This window comes from Aethalodelphis obliquidens, unplaced genomic scaffold, assembly GCF_003676395.1.
Source record: "Aethalodelphis obliquidens isolate GAN/ISIS:26980383/991018 unplaced genomic scaffold, ASM367639v1 scaffold1, whole genome shotgun sequence".
Classification (NCBI taxonomy): domain Eukaryota; kingdom Metazoa; phylum Chordata; class Mammalia; order Artiodactyla; family Delphinidae; genus Aethalodelphis; species Aethalodelphis obliquidens.
The window spans coordinates 77,610,583-77,632,104 of record NW_020837945.1 but is presented as its reverse complement, the minus strand read 5'-3'; the positions used below and the strand labels follow the sequence as shown (position 1 = coordinate 77,632,104).

General features: G+C 39.0%; 1 protein-coding gene across 3 annotated transcripts in view; it reads right to left on the bottom strand.

Moving 5' to 3' along the window:
- P3H2 (prolyl 3-hydroxylase 2) overlaps positions 1-21,522 on the bottom strand; it is a 153,759-nt gene that overhangs the window by 15,372 nt on the left and 116,865 nt on the right. For all 3 annotated transcript variants that reach the window (XM_027108917.1, XM_027108938.1, XM_027108928.1), the window contains 9 exons: positions 20,966-21,108; positions 20,543-20,632; positions 15,270-15,310; positions 13,182-13,276; positions 6,832-6,959; positions 6,177-6,272; positions 5,494-5,644; positions 4,278-4,395; positions 3,246-3,321 (listed from right to left, as the gene is read on the bottom strand). In XM_027108917.1, the coding sequence (XP_026964718.1) occupies positions 3,246-3,321; positions 4,278-4,395; positions 5,494-5,644; positions 6,177-6,272; positions 6,832-6,959; positions 13,182-13,276; positions 15,270-15,310; positions 20,543-20,632; positions 20,966-21,108 (938 nt within the window). The remainder of the gene's footprint in view (positions 1-3,245; positions 3,322-4,277; positions 4,396-5,493; positions 5,645-6,176; positions 6,273-6,831; positions 6,960-13,181; positions 13,277-15,269; positions 15,311-20,542; positions 20,633-20,965; positions 21,109-21,522) is intronic.

Here is a 21,522-nt window from a genome sequence, read left to right as displayed (position 1 = left end):
ACCTGACTTATTCCATAGTACAGCTTAGAAATAAAAGCAAGAAAGTGGCACCAATCGTTGTACTATTTGATAAGATGGACCAGTTCTAACTAGCTATTTTCTGAATTGACTTGAGTTGATACATGACCATTAGAAGAACCTTTGGTCCCCTTCGCCATAAAATGGGATGGGCTAAGTTTTTCCACTGCCAGCTTCAGGAGGAATATTTGGAAGGTTTCCTGAAGTCCTTGGACGCTACTTAACGTAGGTACTCCCAGACTGTGTGACGAACTTGTGGAAGGTCAAAGGTAAGCGGAGTAGTCAAAGATCCTGAGGGGTGTGTGTGTGTGTGTGTGTGTGTGTGTGTGTGTGTGTGCGGGGTGTGTGTGTGTGTGTGTGTGTGTGTTAAAAGGAAGAGCAGAGAAAAGCAGTCACTTTCTGGGTTACTCTTCTGTTCACGATAATTGAGGAGTTGATTTGTCTTTCCTAGAGAGAGTTGCTTTTCTCAAGCAGCTTCATCAAAGTGACTTTCTGATGTGAATCTAGGTTCCTAGTTACTGGTGCCTCCAGCATCAATCCGATTTTGTGTTTCTGGAGCAGGAATTTGTTGTGCATTTTCACACAGAAACAGCAAGTTAACTAATACTAGAAGACATATGAAGCAGGACAGGAAAGCCTTCCTATACGCATGGTTTTAGGATCTAATTTCAATTTTTCTGAGCTGCTCATTCCCTGGTGCTGGTCAAGGGCTTACTTATCCACACGTGCTTGCCATTGCTTCTACGTGATTAGAGTCTTGGCATCAACATCTTACACTACTAAAGAGAGGCTGTGGGAACAATTTAATGCTTTGTCTCTGATGGAAGAATTGAAAATATGTTTACAAATGAAGAACTTTGGGAAAAGAAGCTATCCATTGCCTGAAGCAGTTGGGATTGGTTGCAGGTACGTGGAGTCACAAAGGACTAATCTTATCAAATGGAGAGCATCACCTCTCATAGATCAGGTATGCGGAGGAATAAACAAGCTCCACTAATGACATTGCTTCTAAGGGAAAATGTATTCTGAAGTTTAAATGATTGTAAACATACGTTTGGAACACAGCCCCACTGAGTTTAGTTTTTCATGAAGCAAATGGAACTCATTGGATTTTATCTTTTTCAAACTTGCACAGAGAAACCAAAATAACGAAATACCCAAGTTTCACAAATATGCTGCTGTCGAAAATAATCCATGGCTCTTCCAAGTATGATGAAAGAAAATTCCTTTTGATTTGCATCTAACTGATGATTAAAGTCAGAGAAGGCTTTGTGCTGTACTTGCCTTGAATAAATGTAAATCTTCAGCCACCATTCAGTAATTATACAATTTCCAGATTTTTCCAAAGTAAAGAACTTAGGAGACTATTCTTCCTTGCATAGCACAAAGCTGGGGCATTTCCCTGCTCCAATTTTCCTTCCAGAATCAAGGGAGGGAAAACTGAAAAGGAAAACTGTCCATTTCTCTTTGTTATTGGCACTGGTTAACTAAGAATTTTAATTATCTACAACATGCTCCCAAAACTCTACCATATGCATTAATCTGAAGTAGAACTAATTTTTGAAAATAGATCTCTCAACTTGGAGCTTTTTCATTAAAACATTGTTTAAATTAGTTTTACTTTTTTAGGGGATGGTGGTGGTTAGATTCAGTACTTTTAAAAATAGCTGCATCTTTATCTTAAAAGTATAAATCTTTTAAAGAGGAGTAGCATCTGCTTTCACATCTTTAAAAAGCAGAATTACAGTTAATTTTAATTCAAAAATTGGTGAATTCACACATAATTAATGATTCATTTATGATTCATACATATCAATAATATTCCCGCCTTACTTATTTTCAAACATTGAACATTTCCAAATATGGCCACTAGATGGCGCAGAAGCAAAGAAATCTTTTCAACCACCTGCCTGATTTTCTTTCCAATTGTGTGAGATTCAAGCAGTTTCGAACCTGTTAGCAGAGCTCAGAAATCAAATGCTTTCTGCACAGAGGCTTATCAAAAGTTGATATTTTTGTATTGGCATTTAAACTGAGCCTGGATCATCAGTCTTGATTTAATTTCCCAAATCATGAAGCATCAAAATACTCCCATGATAATATTTAAGCTTTTCACAAAAAAGAGTGTGAGGCATCATGACCTTTTAAATATACAGTACATTAAAGTGTATGAAATATTGTTCTTAATTAGATCAATGTTTCTGGACAATTTTAACCAGAATTCCCATAGGTTTTCCCTTTAAGTCCAGTAATACATCGTTTTTATATCATTTGCTTACACCCTGGTAGTATGCCATGAATGAGACCAAGAAAAGGGTACAAAATAAGAGGGGAAAGAAATAAAACGCAGAAAAAAGTTGTGGAAATAGCTTACATAATGCAAAATCCTTGAAATCTATCACATACATGTCTCAACTATTTTGATTTTGTATAGAGGAAAGAGATATCTCATAATCTACTTATAATTCAATTATCTCCTCAATCGGAAAACCTCTTTTTTCTACCATGGCATATGCTGTTCGGCTTAAAAACCGAAGATTCTGGCTATACAGTTTATATGTGTTCAGTAGGCTGGTTGTCCAAAGGCATTAGTTTGCTTAGGAAGATGGTGGTTGAGTTTAACTTTTGATTTTTGATCTACGAAGGTGTGTTTAGAATCTCATCCAAAGTATGAATATATAACACGTGTGTCTGTGTGAATGTGTATATATCAATTTTCAAGTATAGGTTTACTTACTATCAGAATTTTATATATATATATATATGTATATATATGTATACATATATATATACACACGCATATCATAATTTGGATAATGAGGGGTATGGAAGCCAATGCTCACCTAACATACAGAGCACCAGGGTACCTGAAAGCCATTCTGTAGAGTCATTTGACTTGTCATAGTCGTGGGTGATTTAAGAATAGGTGTTTTTAGGTTCCCATCAGATTACTTGGCAAAGAATCAGAAGACCTAGGTTCTAAGTCTAACACAAACTAACTATATGATCCTTAATATATATTCTTTAAATTACCCATCTGTAAAAAGGAAAAGAAGATTTTTATTGATGATTCCATTTCTAACATTTTATAATGTATACATTTACTGGATCTCTCTCCACCTCATGAATTCTCAAGCTCAGAAATATTTGAAATCCAGCAGTCTTTGGAAAATGGCAAAATCGAGACTAAAAATGCTGGATAAATTTGCAAGAATAGGCTTGCTTACGGTCACAGTTTTGGCATCCATCTCAGTGAATATGAATTCGCCTCCTTCAAAGTCATCATTCATATATAGGAGAGCACTGTAAGAAGAAAGGGAAGCAATTTGTACTCTTATATGACTACACAACATCACCGCAGAATACTGCAGACTGGGCATGAACTGACCAGCCTGATTAGTAAGTTTCCTCTGAACTAAACGTTAAAATGATTGAGCCTCCTAACCTTCAAGAGTAAGATCAGATGTAGGGTCATAACCCTGAAGTATTTATTTATTCCACTCAGGTTAAAGTTTTAATTATACGTCAAACTTCATCTATCATTTCACCTCCTCCAAATAAAATCTAGCTAGGTTTAATCTAGCCCTTTGATCTCGCCCACAGAATCTAAAACTCTGTTCTTTCCTTTTATACTAGTAAGTCAAAAGGATGTATTTTTTCCGTAAGTAGCTGGAGAGATCTAAGGGGTGTATCCAAGTCTTGCAGATAGGGGGCGCTCAATAAACATGTTTGTATAGAGCACAGTGTAGTAATAATTAACACGTTATATACATGATGACTACAACTGACTCTTTACACAGTAAAATATCATTCAATAAGACAAAACTTTTTTGTCCTGAGTTTTCAGTTTCTTACTTACAAAATGCAGACATAGATAAATGATGTGCTGTGATCCCTTATGCCTGCTGAGATGCACACCCTGTGTTCTCAGACTGAGATATTAATACATATACCACAAGGAATATGTTTAAATAAAAGCCAAGTGAGAAAAAAAAACATAAACTTTACTTTTTATACTAAAACAAAATGGGCATTCTGTGGAATAAGATGCAACAAATCGTGCAGGGATTTTTAAGATAAAAATATGATATGCTGAAATCACTTCTCAGTTGTGGCAGCCGCTTCAGAAGATTATTTGAGCATTTCTGCTTCATTGAGATGAATGTGATGACAAGCAAAACAGATCAGCTTTCTAGTTTCCATGGGGTTTTGATAACTGTTGGGCAAAAGCTTGGTTCTGAATCAGATGCTGGCGGTACCTGTAGTCCCGGAATGTGTAAGCAGGAGGCTCCTTCCAGCATTCATTGGCCTCTGGATCCAACAGGCAGTTGTCAGCATGGATGGGATGACTCAGGTCATTTCTTCTATCCTGTTGACCTGCCAGAAAAGGGAACAGGGAAGCATGAGAAATTGAATGCCGTAACCTCCAAGAGCAAAGCTGGCAATCTGTCTTCTCCTGTGGCTGGTGCCCCTTGCAAATTTGAGGATCAGAACTCAGAGCAGGCTAAAGAACGCTGGGCAAGCACCGTGAAGAGACTCTGGTCCTGCTTCGATATGAACTTGATGTAAAAAACTGTAGGCAAGTCACACCTGTCTCTTCAGCTATAAAAGTTCTCCGATATAAATATACATGCAGAAATTCCATGCATTTCATGGGCTGTACTTTGTGTGGGGCAGTCAAAGGATGAGGATAAAATGCAAACGTCAAAAAGAAAAGATTTGGGCTTCCCTGGTGGTGCAGTGGTTGAGAGTCCACCTGCCGATGCAGGGGACGCGGGTTCGTGCCCCGGTCCGGGAAAATCCCACATGCCGCGGAGCGGCTGGGCCCGTGACCCACGGCCGCTGGGCCTGAGCGTCTGGAGCCTGTGCTCCGCAACGGGGGAGGCCACGGCAGTGAGAGGCCCGCGTACCACAAAAAAAAAAAAAAAAAATTAAGAAAAGAAAAGATTTGATGCAGCTGAAGGTTCACAAGTGGAAAAGTCTACTTCTGTGATATTCTCTCCCCCCCTCCTCCTCAGGAGGGTATAGAAGAGAAGATGTAGAGAAAAAAATAGTGACGCCAGGGAGTGAGGAGGTCTCTGCCTTTTGAAAACATTTCTTTCAACAATCCTTTTTATCTTCTATGCTTCCCCTCAATGCTGGTGGGCATAATGGTGACTGTAATTTCCAGGTTCTTGAACCCTGAAAAGTGAAACCTAGAGCAGAAAGGGATTTTTCTGTGTGATTGTAGCAAGCAGAAGAAATGGATTTGAAAGGGAAAATAGGCAGCGTGATGGTCTTCTAATACTTTAGGGAACCAGCAAAGTAGAAAAAGAGGGAAGGGAAAAATCAGAGTGAGTAAGCTTCTTTTGTTTTAGAAATGTAGAACTCTTCTGAACCGTTAGTCTGACATGTTCATAGAGCTTTGTTCTGCATTGTTTTCTTTCTCATTTCACTGTGGGTAAAAGGGAACATGTTCAGATTCTGGAATCTCACCAGACAGGGCTGTGCGGCAGACCATGTGTGTATAGGAAAAATACAGGGTTGAGTTCAGCATGAAATAGGATTCGACAATCTTTCGAGCCTTCTCGCTGATGTCATAAAACAGACGGGCACTCTTCAGGGAGACTCGGCCTTCATAACCAAACTGAAGAAAAAGAAGAATATTAGAAACCACTGGGTTGATTGGAAGGCTGGAGGAAAACAGATGCTAGGTTTTATTAAGCCAATATAGGATGCTCAGCTCTCTGTTGGCTCGTGGGAATACTACTACAGACTTGCGGATTTGGTTTAGGAAAATGAGGGAAAGTTGAGAGCTAATTATCCCTCTCCTCTCCTCTCAGAACACTTTCCTCACTCTTCTAAAAAAACACCTCTCGCAGTACAGACTGATAACTTTTTTGAGTACGTTTTCACCATTGGACCTTGAGCTACTTGAGGACAAGGGGGTTGTGTATTATTTGTCAGATGCCAATCTAGGAAATAGAGTTTGATCAACTGATGACCGAATGGAGGAATGAAGGAGTGATTAAAAACAATGAAGGTGCCATTTCATACTTGCTCCCTTCAATGAGCTGATAGGTCTATATCTTAAACCCTTCTCTTCCCTGTATCTGCCATTCCCAGAAGATCCTGGGTTGACCCTTAGGAATTCAAATCCAAAAGAAGTTAAGTTTTACTTTGAGTGCTCTCAGGACGGTTGCACCTTCAAACTTTTCATTGGGTGTATGGGGTGAAGTTTTTCCTCTGTATCCATCACCAACAAGCATGATTCCCTAGAAGCAAAATACAAGGTGCTTTATTAATGAGGATAACGAATTCATCCCATCTCCCTTTCTGCCTTGACTGCCAGAAAGCTGAGAACCAAAGTCAATACTCAGAACCGTCTCCATTTTATTCTAGGATTCCGGTATCATTAATTCTTCCAACCAAAAGAGGCATCTTTATTTAACTTTCACCCCGCATTTTCATTATAAGGTGGTGCCACTGCTTTCTGTATAAATAGGTAGAACATAAATAATTAATATATTGATTAATTATTGATAAAAATAAAGAGACTTTTCCCAGTGACTTTATATGATAGGCAGGGCACATGCTGGATACAGTTGTCCTAGGAATGAAGCCTCTAGCTCTTCCAGACCCAAGAGCTATGTCCAGAGCTGGACAAAACTACAATCACCCCAAACCAAAGGCTATGAAAGTGCTTCCACAATCAATGTCCTTCTCCTAAAGAAAGTAACGTTTCAGGCCTGGTTTCCTGGCTCCAAGTAAGTCCAGGACCAAAGCTCTTTCATGCTCAGGCCAGATCAGCACAGCAGGGCTGCCGGTCCTCACACTAGCCACGCTGTGCAGCTCCCGGCACTGTTCTTCTGACAGGACGTTATCCAGGAGGACGCGCTGAGTCCCGTTCAGCTGCTCGGAGTTGTAGACGAACGTGATGTTCTCATAGAGCAGAGGTCCACCTGCAGGGACAAAACACATGGTTGTCCTTGTTACCTCTGTCCCCAAGGCGGGAAGCACAGAACACCCAACAGCTTTCAATGTGCAGTTCAGGAGTCAGTTTCCTCACGAATATTTAGGAACGCAAAGACAAATTACAAATCTGGAAGCCTGAGAAATGCAATATGGATTCAAGAAAAAAGCAGATGTCTGGCTACCAGGTTTCCCCATGACGTTGTAATTAATATATTACATTTGTATAGGATTTGGGGATTGATAAGCTATTTTTTTTTCCACTTGATTCCAGGGATGATCCTGCAAAACAGACTGGGCATCTCATAGGATTCTTCTCGCTGAAGACTTTCCAGAATTTTCTCAGCAGTGGGCCCCTCCCTTCTCCACAGCCCTGGGTTCCTACCTCTGCCACAACATCTCATGCAATTACTGGATGACATGACCTCAGGGTAGGTAAAGACTTTTTAAAGAGATAGCAGGACAACCAAACAGTTGAAAAAAAAGAAAGAAACAAAGAGAGAAATAAATTATTTGATGACATGTTTGTGTCCTCAGTTCCACCGGTATCTAGAGCAAAACCTTCACCAAGTAACTCAGGGAATAAATGCCCATCAGGACAGTCATAACCAAGTCACCTGACTCCTTTCCAGTCTTCTTTCCACCACCTACTGACTCTGGATGGTCTGCCTTTTGGAATATCTCTTTTTCTCTGCTCTCTCCCCCGCAGGAGAGTTTCCTGTAGGCACCTTCTCCCTCACTGGACAGAGCTTACAACTTTCTAAAATTAGCTCCATATTGGCTCTTCAAAGCATGATGCTTTGGGGCTATGTTTTGGTGGCGAAATTACAAAATCTAGACCTGACATGGTTCTTTCCTCATAGAGAATAGGACTGACGGACAGAGCCTCTGATGGTGAGGAAATCTTCCAATGTAGCAAAGTACAAACGCCTTGAAGCAGAAAACTGAATAGAAAAGTAAAACTTGTTTTTCTCCTCTTTATAATATTCCTCCTAAGGGACCTGATGCCTGTCAACAAGGGCAGCTTACCATGGAGGGCACGGGGGTGAGGAAGGCTCCTCCCATCCCCCCCCCCAGTTGGGCAATGGTCACCAGCACACTGGTCTAAAACACATCATTGAAGGAGAAAGAGACAACTGAAATTGATGTCTACTCTTTGGCTTTAAAACAGATTAGTCAAACTAGGGAATGGCACTGAATGTTATTAATCCAGTTGGGATAAAAGAGTTAGTACAGCCCATGATTAATGGAATATTAAAATAATGGGACAGTGTTTCTCAATCTTGAGTAATGTATGGTTATCTGTTAAAGCAAAAGTTCCCTAAGAAGCTTCAGTGAATTATTTGTACTGCAGTTTTACTTCCATGTTTGCAATCATAAAACTGTAGGTACAGTATTTATTTTTATAGCTTCATACAACTATCATACCCAAACCAATTTACAAGATTAAATAAAAGCAAGACCATAAAGCCAGCTAAATTCAAATTAACAATATTAATAAAATGGTTAATGTTATTTTGTGGAAACTAAAAAGCAATGTTCCACATGAATATTCTAATGAGTGATCTGGCCCTGGTTCTTCTGAGCCAGCATTCCTCAGAGTGCTTTTGGTGTGTGATGACTCATTCTACTACAAGTTTTCTCTGTTGAAACTACTGTGGAATCTTAGTGGACCATAATGAATTTTAGCCTTCATCTGGTCTTAATACATTATTCATAAGTTTGTCCTACTTCAATTCTTATTAGTCTTTGATCATTGAAGTGTTATTAACCGATGCCAATGTGATGGTAACTGCATCCATACCCACTGAGGTATGAAATCTCATGGCAGTCCTTGGCTATAAGGGGTTATTCAGATGACCCACTAGTTGCCCCTCTTATTATTTTTTTTTCCTCTTAATTTTTTAAATGGCCATCAACATTTATAAATACAGAATTTCTTGGATTCCAGGAATATATCCACAAGCTCCCAGTTTTAGTATCAATCTTTTGGATGAACAGAAAATACATACATAAATATCTATATCTATCTATATCTATATATCTCCTACAATTCAATGTTTTTCAAACTGTGTTCTACAGAAAAGTTTTTAATGAAAAAAGAGTTTATAGATCAAATATGTTTGGGAAGTACTGGAGTAAACAAAATTTAAGAGGACTTCTTGGAACTTTTAATATGTGAACAGGCATTATGAATCTTCTAAATATCAATATAATATGCAGCCGTTCTCACCCTTAAATTAACACAATACCCACCCTTTCTTCCTTCCCTCTTTCCTCCCTCCCTTCCTCCCTCCCTGTTTCCTCTCTCCTTCCCTCATTCCTTCCTTCCCCTCTTCCCTTTCTTTCCTCCTTCCCTCCCTCCCTCCCTCCCTCCCACCCTCCCATCCTCCCTCCTTCCTCCCTCCTTCCTTCCTATGGCAGAGAGACTCTAGGTTGGCCCCTAATGGTCACAGCCTCCTGGTACTCATAGGTTTGTGTACTTTGCTTCCCTCAAGTGTGGGTGGGGCCTGCAGCTTGCCTCTAACTAATAGAATATGGCAAAGGTGATGGGATATCACGTCTTTGATTGGTTACATAACATTGCAACTTCTATGTTGCTGGTTGACTCAGTCTGTTGCGTCTGATGAAACAAGTGGCTGTATTGGACAGGCTCACACGGCAAGGAATTGAGGGCATCCTCCAGCCAACAGTCAACAAGAAACTGAGAACAGCTTTCAGGAATCGAATTCTGTCATCTGAGCTTGGAAGAAGATAGTTTCCCAGCTTTAGAAGAGACGTCAGCCCTGATCATCACCTGATGGAGCCTTGTGACAGACCCTGAAGCAACAGACCCAGCTAAGCTACCCCCATAGTCCTGACCCACAGAAACTGTGAGATAGTAAGTGTATGTTATTGTAAGCTGCTACCTTTGTGCTAAATTTTTTCACAGCGTGGAATGGACCTCTTAACAAAAAACAGTTTGTCTGGGAAAGGCTGCTCTAATCTATATAGTTTACATTGAGACCGTCCCTCAAATATTCCAAAGTGAATGGCATATTCCATTTCCATTCAGAAACACAGAGAGAGACGTTCCTTCAACAAGAAAGACAAGACACTTGCACGTTCACTGGAAAGAATTTTCTAGTATAAAATTCGAAAAGAAATGGAAGACAGATCAAGGGTTTAGTGGACTAGGTTGGTTTGTACTTTGCCATGTTTTTCTCATTTTCTATATTGAGAGTGTATCACTTTAAATATATTAGTTTATTTTCAAAACATGACTTCAAAAGTTATTTTAGAACATTCAGAAAAATGCCTACCATGCTTAAGCTCTGTATAAGTATTTTCCATTATTATGATGATCATTTTTGAATTGTTAAAATGTGCCTGGTATATTGTGTTAAGTTCGAATCAGACATCTTAATAAGCATATGGCATAATGGATTATATTTAAAAGAGAGCTACTGGGATATTGACAATTTCCCCAACCATGGCATAAGCAATATACAAAGATCAGGTGAAGGGACAGAGTTCAACACAGAGTCTAAAATACCTAAATTCTAACAGGTTTGGGCAGAATCTGTAGAGACATCTGCCTTTCATGCAGCTCGCACAACCACCACTAAGCACAGAGTTTCATACAGAGGTTTCCCACACATCCATTTAACAAAAAACAGGCAACTACCTACCCACTAACCAAAAGGAAAACAAAAATGTAGAAGGAAAAATAAATCCTGCCATTCAAAAATGCAAGTCTACCAGCCTATAAATGACTAGTAGCACAACAGACAGAGAAAAACATTAAAATAAAAATAAAAATGTAGTCCAATAAGTTGTGGTTCCTGGGATCTGATTTGACAGCTTCAGCCAACTCTTAACCACAGCCTAAGGAGATTTAGTTAAACGACTTAATTCTTCTCTCATTCATAAAGTATGTGCCTGGCTCTGACTCTCCATTTGCAATAAAGAGGAATCTTACAGGAAAATGCTCTTTTGTGTTCACTGCCTATGGCTCATGGCAAGAAGATATATTTTACCATAAATACGACAAGGTCATATAAGTTACGACGGGAGTGTGCTAACAAGCCCTTATATGAGCACTGCCCTTTACAGTTTACAAAAGACTTTCATAGTCGTCCTCTCCAAAGAGTTGCTATCCTTCTGTTACAGGTAAAGGACCACAAGGGTCAGAGAGAGTGAGTCTCTAGTTACCCATCACTCCGGAGAACATCAGACTAAGATAGGCTTCCTGACTCCAAGTTCAAAGTTATTTCTACTCTACCCCCGCTGACTCTGGGATTATTCTCGAGCAGGGCTTTTGGAAAACTGGTGGTTGAAAGAAGAATGGATAAGTGACAGATGTTTTTAATAGGATGACATGCATATTCCAAGGGCTGGAGTCGCTCTGGGGTGCAGTAGCCCTGAGTCACTCTCATCTTAATGCTCGGGAGACATCCAGTATGAATACTACTAAATACTGTTAGGTAACCAGAGTAGATGACAATCTCTTTGTGGAAAATGAGAAAAGCTGAAATATATTCTATCTGGAAGCACGCATCCTTTCTTGCCTCCCTGATATCTGCTTTCAGTCAAACTAAGATGTTGAAAGTGTTTTCTCATTGGGAACTTTGCCTCTTGTCTACCACTGTTCTTTATTTAGACCATATTTTGATCTCTAGTGACTGCACAGAAGGCTTTCCAGTAGGTTCCCAGGGAACATCCTATGATTCATTAGCCCATTCAATGGCAGAAATGATAGAGTTTGGCCACCCAGTCAATCATGACCTTTCTCCATCTTGTGTAGTTTTCTGTTCTACTCTTCCCATTAGCCTTCTTAGTCAGTTGCTGGACATCAGATCCCCTGGTAGCCAGGAAAAAAATGCTTTGAAATTTGGCAACTGTCCTGGGGCTTCCCAAACGTTTACAGCAAAGTGCAGCTTACTGGCATGTACTTCCTGGGTGATTTCTCAGCTTGAAAAGCAACGTGAACTCTGGCTGACCATGAAGCTCTCTGGCACTCGTAAAATAGCTTGGGCTTGGTGACTACAAACTGAGGTCCAGGTCAGATTAGATGAGCATATTATCCTGTTTACTGCCTCAAACTGACTTGGAAGCTGAGGAAGGAAAGGGCTGGGAAATGTGAGAGCTGCAGACAGCCAGAAGTTTTCAAATCAACTAGAGGAATGTGCTGACATCTCTCCTGTTGGGGAAAGGGGGACTGTACTTATTCTCAATGCAGGTTTTTGAAAAACGTCTTCTTATCTTGCAATTATTTAATCAATAGGGGATACATTTCAGATATCTAGACACTTCTATGTTCCATCATCAGGTGAAGAACAGAAAATGGGATTTGGATTCAAAAGCCTGCTTAACCTATTACAAGCTCTGAGGCTTTGGGTAGGTCACTACATCTCTGTGAGCCTCAGTTTTCTTACCTGTGAAGTGGGGGACACTTGTCTCACAGGAGATGCTGCCAGTATTAAAATGAACTGTGTATAAATATGCTGGGAAAATTGTAAAACATATAGAAGTAATAATAATTTTAAGGATTACTACTGTTGTTAGTACTACACTTGCTAATAAGTTATGATTACAACAATGTTTGGCTCTATTTAAAACCTACGTTTGGCAACACTCTACCTGTGGCTCCAGTCATTCTGAGGTTATGTAAACAGGCATCTAATATCCTGCTGTCTCCATCTCTGAGCCTTTTGTGTCCTTTGTTTCATCCACTTGAATGGCTCCCTCCACACTTCTGTCAATCTAATCTAAATTCTACTGATTTCTCAAAGCCTTGATCAGATATGTGCCTCAAGGATCTTAAGTTAACTAATATCCCATGTGACCTGTCTCTTCAAGTTCCCCCGATACACAGTCTATTCCATGCTCTCTAGCACTCCCCTCCAATGTGAGAGAAGTAAGACAGGTAACCTCTCCAAGCCTCAGGTATTCAGCTGAGGACGGCAATGATCATATAGTCCCTGCCTAGCTCATAGGACTCCTGTGAGTGAATTTGGTAGCGCTTTTGTTGAAAACCAAAAGTGGTGATATACACGACTGAGACCTTCTTGTTTTTGAGACTTGCTTGCAGAATTTTATGAACTGGAGTAGTTTAGTCCTGTTCTTTATTTTTCAATGAAAATGGGTTCTGCCCTGATCCGGGTAAGAACTGGCCAAGTCCCAGCCTCCCCTTCCCCTCCTTCTAAGAGTGAAAGTGCAACAATACTTACCCTCTCTTAGGTCTCGGTCTATCTTGGGTGATGACTTTTTCTGCGCTGATAGTCCGTGAACTTCTGCCCCCTCCACATTCACTCCTGAAGGGACCCTGCCCATTCAAAAAAAAAAAGTTGAAATAGCAATATCCCATCGAATAAAGATGTTCAAAGGCAAAGGATGCCTTACTCAGGTAGTCTATGACTTCATATTGTATAGTTTTGTGGTTCACAAGTCCACATCTTTCAAGATCAAATTAGATGCCATTGCCTCCATGAAGCTCTTCTCTATTTTCCCAATGAGTGTGCTCTATTTCACTTCTCTAAATCTTCTTAGCAACCTTTATTACAGTTCATTGTATCCATAATGTAAACCCCTTGAGATTAGACTTTGAGTACCAACAGAGCATGAAACAATGATCACGTGCATGTTTACAATGCTCAGAGTGTTGTATTATATGTCTTGAATATAGAGCGCATCACTGAAAGATGGTTGAATTGAAATAAATCATGTCCGAGTGTAGTGGTTCTCGACTATTCCAAGATAGAAGACATGAGTTTGTGTCAAACCTTGTGAACATACACAATAGCATGATGCCCTTTCAATATATACAAATTGAGCAAATCCAAATATGCATATACATTCTTGGATCTCTTGCAATAATTTGAGGTCACCCAGGGGTTGAGCCCTTGAAGCTCAGTGAAAGACCACAAGATTTTGAATAAGAAGGTCTGGATCTGCCAGTCCTTCATGGTGAGACACTGAGTCCTTTGCCTTGTCAGGGCCTCAGTTTCTGATTTTGATAATAACCTGGACCTCAAGATCTTGTGGACTAAGAATGCCGCCTGCCATATCAGTAAATCAAGGATGTTGCGACCATCAAGCCATCAGCCACTACAGCCTCCCCTGATGGTGAGCCCTGAAGGAACTGAGGATGGAAACAGGATACACACTATCAAGCAGTCAGGCACCGCAGCCTCCCCGCAACGGTGCACCCTGAGGGGACTCAGGATGGGAAAACACAGGACACTGGCCCCAGAGAGCTGAGGTGCATATCAAAGGAATGATTTCAATGAGCCCAGGCTCTTGAAATCTTCCCATACATAGAAAAGCGTAAACCCTAAATTAACTAGGGATGTCTTGTTTTCTTTAATTAACAGTAATCTTTTGCTATTCTGACTGTCCGCTTTTTGTTACAAAACTCATATACATCCTGGCTCCTCCCTTAACTCTTGGGAGCAGTCCCTCAGAGCCATCTGAGAGGCTGTCTCCTGGGCTTGAAGTCCTCAGAAAATCCACTGAATAAAGCATAACTCCTGGGCTTCCCTGGTGGCGCAGTGGTTGAGAGTCTGCCTGCCGATGCAGGGGACACGGGTTTGTGACCCGGTCCGGGAAGATCCCACATGCAGCGGAGCAGCTAAGCCCGTGAGCCATGGCCGCTGAGCCTGTGCGTCTGGAGCCTGTGCTCCGCAACGGGAGAGACCACAACAGTGAGAGGCCCGCGTACCACACACACACAAAAAAAACCATAACTCTCAATTTTAGAGTGCATATTTTTTTCAGTGGACAATCTCAAACGTGTGACTCCAAAATTCTATGACTCCTTGAAATGCTCAGAACATGTAAACTGACTTTTGACATCTATCATTTTAAAAATTGCATTTTCTTCATTTCTGATTGAGTTCATGACACTTAATATTTTAGCTTGCTGTAAAACTTTCCGAGCTTGATGCTTTCAAATAAATGCAGTAAGAAAATTTAGCATGAAAAAGATAATTTAATTGTTTTTTTCCTATTAAAAAATCAAAAACAGCATCCAACTTTCTCTGATTTAGAGTCACAGAACATTTAGCCATTAGAGATCACCTGATTCAACCCCTTGATGTGAGGAAAAGCATGAGACCCAGAGAGGAAGATAAATTATTTAAGGTGTCTTGGAAATAAGAGGAAGAGTTGGGACCAGAATGCAGAACTCCTAATTCCCAGTTCAGAGCTCTTCTAATTATATCCCTTTGCCTATTTCATAGAGCCCAAGTTCTTTACAATAAATATGATTCTAAGTATTTCTTCTCATTACAAATAAACATTCTAAATGGAGAACTTACTGATTCTCATCCTGTCGTCCTCCATATTGAATCCAATAATTCTGTTTTAAATTAAAAAAAAAAAAAACTCAGTAGTTTTGTCACTAAAATTCCATGTACAGAAGATAAAACACTCAAAAGACCTAAAATATTAGAAAACTTGCATATTATATAAATCTATAATATAGTATTTATTTTTAAATTTTAATAAAAAGGAAGGCTAAGGTTGGTGCAATTTGGGCTAAGACAAAATGGATTAAAAAAATAGCATGGAATTAGCCTGGGCATCCATCCTTTTGTCCAAGAAAGTGATTTAGAATTTGGTAGCAAGAAGACACTTAGAAGATAATTAAGTATGACTCCTTTCACTTTTATAAATAAAGCAAATAAACAAAAAGTCCAGTCTGGTTAATCATCTGTATAGGATCATAAAGTAAGTGATTGTTTTTCCTAGGGTCATTTGGGATAACATAACTTTCAAAAATAGTAAGACCGGATATAAACATATTAGAAATGTTACACTAGAAACGTACATTAAAATTATCCTAATTTTAAAAATGTGTCAATAAAAACATAACATAACTAAGAAAGAGACGAAAACTGTGTTACAAATAGGATATATTACAAACAGTGCTTTTTATATTAACTATTAACATGTACAGTATATAAAGAACTTATATAGCAATGAACAGATAAATGAATAAAATACATGTCCAGGTAAATCAAATGAGAGGACAAATAATAATAATTTGTGAAAAGTTGATTTTTGCTGGTAATCAAAGGAATACAAATTAAAACAACAGTGGTGCACCATTTTGTACATAATATATTAGGCATATGAATGAGTTTAAGATGTTATTTCTCATTGCTGAGAAGTTCATGGTAAAACCATAAACTTTTATGAAATGTTAGGAATAATGAAGGTACCAGAAAACTCTCCTAGAAAAAAAATTTCAAAAATTTTAAACCTTCTCATATCCTTTGATGGCAGAGTTAACCCACTTCTGGAAATTTATCCTATGGATATAGTTCAGTAGAAAGAAAAATGCTTAATGCATTCATTAGGGCACAAAAAAACAAAAAATAAATAAACAAATTGTTCAACATCAGGAAGAGGATTAACTTATTTATTGTACATCAACTACAGATGTAGCTAAAAATAATTTTGAAAGCTGTAAAGATAAAGAAATTGCTTATGCTATCCCAAATAAAAATCAATAAATAAAAATAGAAATCTATATATATAGAGGTACTGCTTCTACAAAAGTGATGTCTTCATGTGAAGAATGTTTAAAAGACAACATGGGGGACTTCCCTGGTGACACAGTGGTTAAGAATCCACCTGCCAACTAAAATCTGGTTCTTTGAGAAGATAAACAAAATTGATAAACCATTAGCCAGACTCATCAAGAAAAAAAGGGAGAAGACTCAAATCAACAGAATTAGAAATGAAAAAGGAGAAGTAACAACTGACACTGAACAAATACAAAGGATCATGAGAAATTACTACAAGCAACTATATACCAATAAAATGGACAACCTGGAAGAAATGTACATATTCTTAGAAAAGCACAATGTTCTGAGACTGAACCAGGAAGAAATAGAAAAGATAAACAGACCAATCACAAGCACTGAAATTGAAACTGTGATTAAAAATCTTCTAACAAACAAAACCCCAGGACCAGATGGCTTCAAAGGAAAATTCTATCAAACATTTAGAGAAGAGCTAACACCTATCCTTCTCAAACTCTTCCAAAATACAGCAGAGGGAGGAACACTCCCAAACTCATTCTACGAGGCCACCATCACCCTGATACCAAAACCAGACAAAGATGTCACAAAAAAAGAAAAACTACAGGCCAATATCACTGATGAACATAGATGCAAAAAATCCTCAACAAAATACTAGCAAATAGAATCCAACAGCACATTAAAAGGATCATACACCATGATCAAGGGGGGTTAATCCCAGGAATGCAAGGATTCTTCAGTATACATAAATCAATCAATGTGATACACCATATTAACAAATTGAAAGATAAAAACCGTATGATAATCACAATAGATGCAGAAAAAGCTTTTGACAAAATTCAGCACCCATTTATGATAAAAACCCTCCAGAAAGTAGGCATAGTGGGAACTTACCTCAACATAATAAAGGCCATATATGACAAACTCACAGCCAACATTGCTCTCAATGGTGAAAAATGAAACCATTTCCACTAAGATCAGGAACAAGAAAAGGTTGCCCACTCTCACCACTATTATTCAACATAGTTTTGGAAGTTTCAGCCACAGCAATCAGAGAAGAAAAAGAAATAAAAGGAATCCAAATAGGAAAAGCAGAAGTAAAACTGTGACTGTTTGCAGATGACATGATACTATACATAGAGAATCCTAAAGATGCTACCAGAAAACTACTAGAGCTAAACAATGAATTTGGTAAAGTAGCAGGATACAAAATTAATGCACAGAAATCTCTTGCATTCCTCTACACTAAGGATGAAAAATCTGAAAGAGAAATTAAGGAAACACCCCGACTTACCATTGCAACAAAAAGAATAAAATACCTAGGAATAAACCTACCTTAGGAGATAAAAGACCTGTATGCAGAAAGCTACAAGACACTGATGAAAGAAATTAAAGATGATACAAACAGATGGAGAGATATACCATGTTCTTGGATTGGAAGAATCAACATTGTGAAAATGACTCTACTACCCAAAGCAATCTACAGATTCAATGCAATCCCTATCAAACTACCACTGGCATTTTTCACAGAACTAGAACAAAAAATTTCACAATTTGTATGGAAACAAAAAAGATCCTGAATAGCCAAAGCAAACTTGAGAAAGAAAAATGGAGCTGGAGGAATCAGGCTTCCTGACTTCAGACTATATATACTACAAAGCTACAGTAATCAAGACAGTATGGTACTGGCACAAAAACAGATATATAGATGAATGGAACAGGATAGAAAGCCCAGAGATAAACCCACACACATATGGTCACCTTATCTTTGATAAAGGAGGCAAGAATATAAAATGGAAAAAGACAGCCTCTTCAATAAGTGGTGCTGGGAAAACTGGACAGCTACATGTAAAAGAATGAAATTAGAACACTCCCTAACACCATACATGATAATAAACTCAAAATGGATTAAAGACCTAAATGTAAGGCCAGACACTATCAAACTCTTAGAGGAAAACATAGGCAGAACACTCTATGATATCAATCACAGCAAGATCCTTTTTGACCCACCTCCTAGAGAAATGGAAATAAAAACAAAAATAAACAAATGGGACCTAATGAAAGTTCAAAGCTTTTGCACAGCAAAGGAAACCATAAACAAGATGAAAACACAACCCTCAGAATGGGAGAAAATATTTGCAAATGAAGCAACTGACAAATGATTAATCTCCCAAATATACAAGCCGCTCAAGCAGCTCAATATCATAAAAACAAAGAACCCAATCCAAAAATGGGCAGAAGACCTAAATAGACATTTCTCCAAAGAAGATATAGATTGCCAACAAACACATGAAAGGGTGCTAAACATCACTAATCATTAGAGAAATGCAAATCAAAACTCCAATGAGGTATCACCTCACACCAGTCAGAATGGCCATCATCAAAAGTCTACAAGCAATAAATGCTGGACAGAGTGCGGAGAAAAGGGAACCCTCTTGCACTGTTGGTTTGAATTAAATTGATAGAGCCACTATGGGGAACAGTATGGAGGTTCCTTAAAAAACTAAAAATAGTACTACCATATGACCCAGCAATCTCATTACTGGGCATATACCCTGAGAAAACCATAATTCAAAAAGAGACATGTACCACAATGTTCATTGCAGCACTATTTACAATAGCCAGGACATGGAAGCAACCTAAGTGTCCATTGACAGGTGAATGGATAAAGAAGATGTGGCGCAAATATATACTGGAATATTACTCAACCATAAAAAGAAACAAACCTGAGTTATTTGTAGTGAGGTGGATGGACTTAGAGTCTGTGTGTCCTACAGAGTGAAGTAAGTCAGAAAGAGAAAAACAAATACCATATGCTAACACATATATATGGAATCTAAAAAAAAAAAAAATTGGTTCTGAAGAACCTAGGGGCAGGAGAGGAATAAAGACACAGATGTAGAGAGTGGACTTGAGGATATGAGGAGGGGAAGGGTAAGCTGGGACGAAGTGAGAGAGTGGCATGGACATATATACACTACCAAATGTAAAATGGATAGCTTGTGGGAAGCAGCCACATAGAACAGGGGGATCAGTTCGGTGCTTTGTGTCCACCTAGAGGGGTGGGATAGGGAGTGTAGGAGGGAGACACAAGAGGGAGGAGATGTGGGGATATATGTATATGTATAGCTGATTCACTTTGTTATACAGCAGAAACTAACACACCATTGTAAAGCAATTATACTCCAATAAAGGTGTTAAAAAAAAAAAAAAAGAATCCACCTGCCAGTGCAGGGGACATGGGTTCGATCCTTGGGCCAGGAAGATCCCACATGCTGCAGAGCACCTAAGCCCATGTGCCACAACTACTGAGACTGCACTCTAGAGCCCATGAGTCAAAACTACTGAGCCCACATGCCACAACTACTGAGCTCACGCTCTGCAGTTACTGAAACCCACATGCTCTAGGGCTCGTGTGTCGCAACAACTGAGCCTGTGTGCTGTAACTACTGAAGCCTGCGTGCCTAGAGCCCATGTTCCACAACAAGAGAAGCCACCTCAATGAGAAGCACATGCACCGCAACAAAGAATAGCCCCCGCTCGCCACAACTAGGGAAAGCCAGAAAGCCTGTGCAGAGCAAGATCCAACGCAGCCCCCCAAAATAAGAAAAAACAAGACAACATGGACACGTGGAAAAAAGTAGTCAGCATGATAGGTAGTACGATTGTGACTGATTCTGTTCTTTTGAAGTCTTTTTATTGTTTAAAATGTTTAAGAGAAATGTTTAAAAGAAAATACAAAATGTTGTATACAGAAATTAGAAAATAAAACAATCCTGAGGCAAACATATCATATTCAAAACATTTCTTTCCTATCCAAGTATATTTGCTTCTGACTTTAGCTCTCAGTGACATGGAAATCTGTTAAAGTCTTTTACAGTTCATCACATGTACAGGGTAAACACCCGCTCCCTCCAGTGTTTGTTTACAAAAGGCAGGGGATTATAATCTTCAACAAAAGGGGCTGGGGAATACAATCATAAATAAGAAGTCCACCGAATAGTTCCTTTAAAGACCTTTTCCTCTCTCCTCTTTGTTCTTACCGGCTCAGTGTATGAAAATCCCAGACCCTCTGCAGCTGATTTTATTAGTTCTGATTCCAGTTTATGATGCTTCACAAACATCGCCAAATCCTACAGAAAAAAAAAAAAAAAAAAATGTATATTTAAATAACAGTTAAAAGGTATGATTAATGTTCAAGTGGAAATAATTTTCTTTAGACAGTAACAAATGAGCTAAAAAAATATTCACAGCTGCAGAAAATGTCTCTATCTCTGTAGATTTTCACAAGCTAGCACATAGGCGAAAAACACGCTTTTAGCATTACTAATTAAAGTTGCAAAGAACTGAGTCCTAGAACCTTTACTAAATTGTTAGCTATCTTTAAGAGAAGTGTTATATTTTTACCAACTCTCCCCAGAGCACTGAGCAGAATAATGAGTTTCTTCTCAGAACATGGGTCTCACCTCTCTGGCCTGGATAGATGCTGGGTCAATGCTGTCATCCAACAGACTCTCATAGTAATCCACGTTGTCTCTGACATCCTCGTCATCCGGATGGAGTAGAAGATAGGCCTTGGCACACTCCAAGGCTTTCACATATTCGCCAACTGAAAAATCCAGGAGTTGCGGCATTAGAGTCAGCCTAGGTTGGTCTACAAAATTTTTTAAAGATATGTCAACATGTCCATGAGAGTCAGCATGAAATGATCAGTAAGAGGGAAGATGCTACCTACTGTATAGCACAGGGAACCCTACTCAATACTCTGTAATAACCAATATGGGGAAAGAACCTGAAAAAGAATGGATATATGTATATGTATAACTGAATCACTTTGCTTTACACCTGAAACTAACACAATATTGTCAATCAACTGTACTACAATATAAAATAAAAATTAAAAGAAAAGAGGGAAGATGCCGTGAGGCTGAGCAGAAGCAGCAGAAATAGTTGCAGATGAAAGGAAGGACAGGATTTCAGGTATTCCAAAGGTACTAACTTCGGTCTGCTATGCTGCTAGATG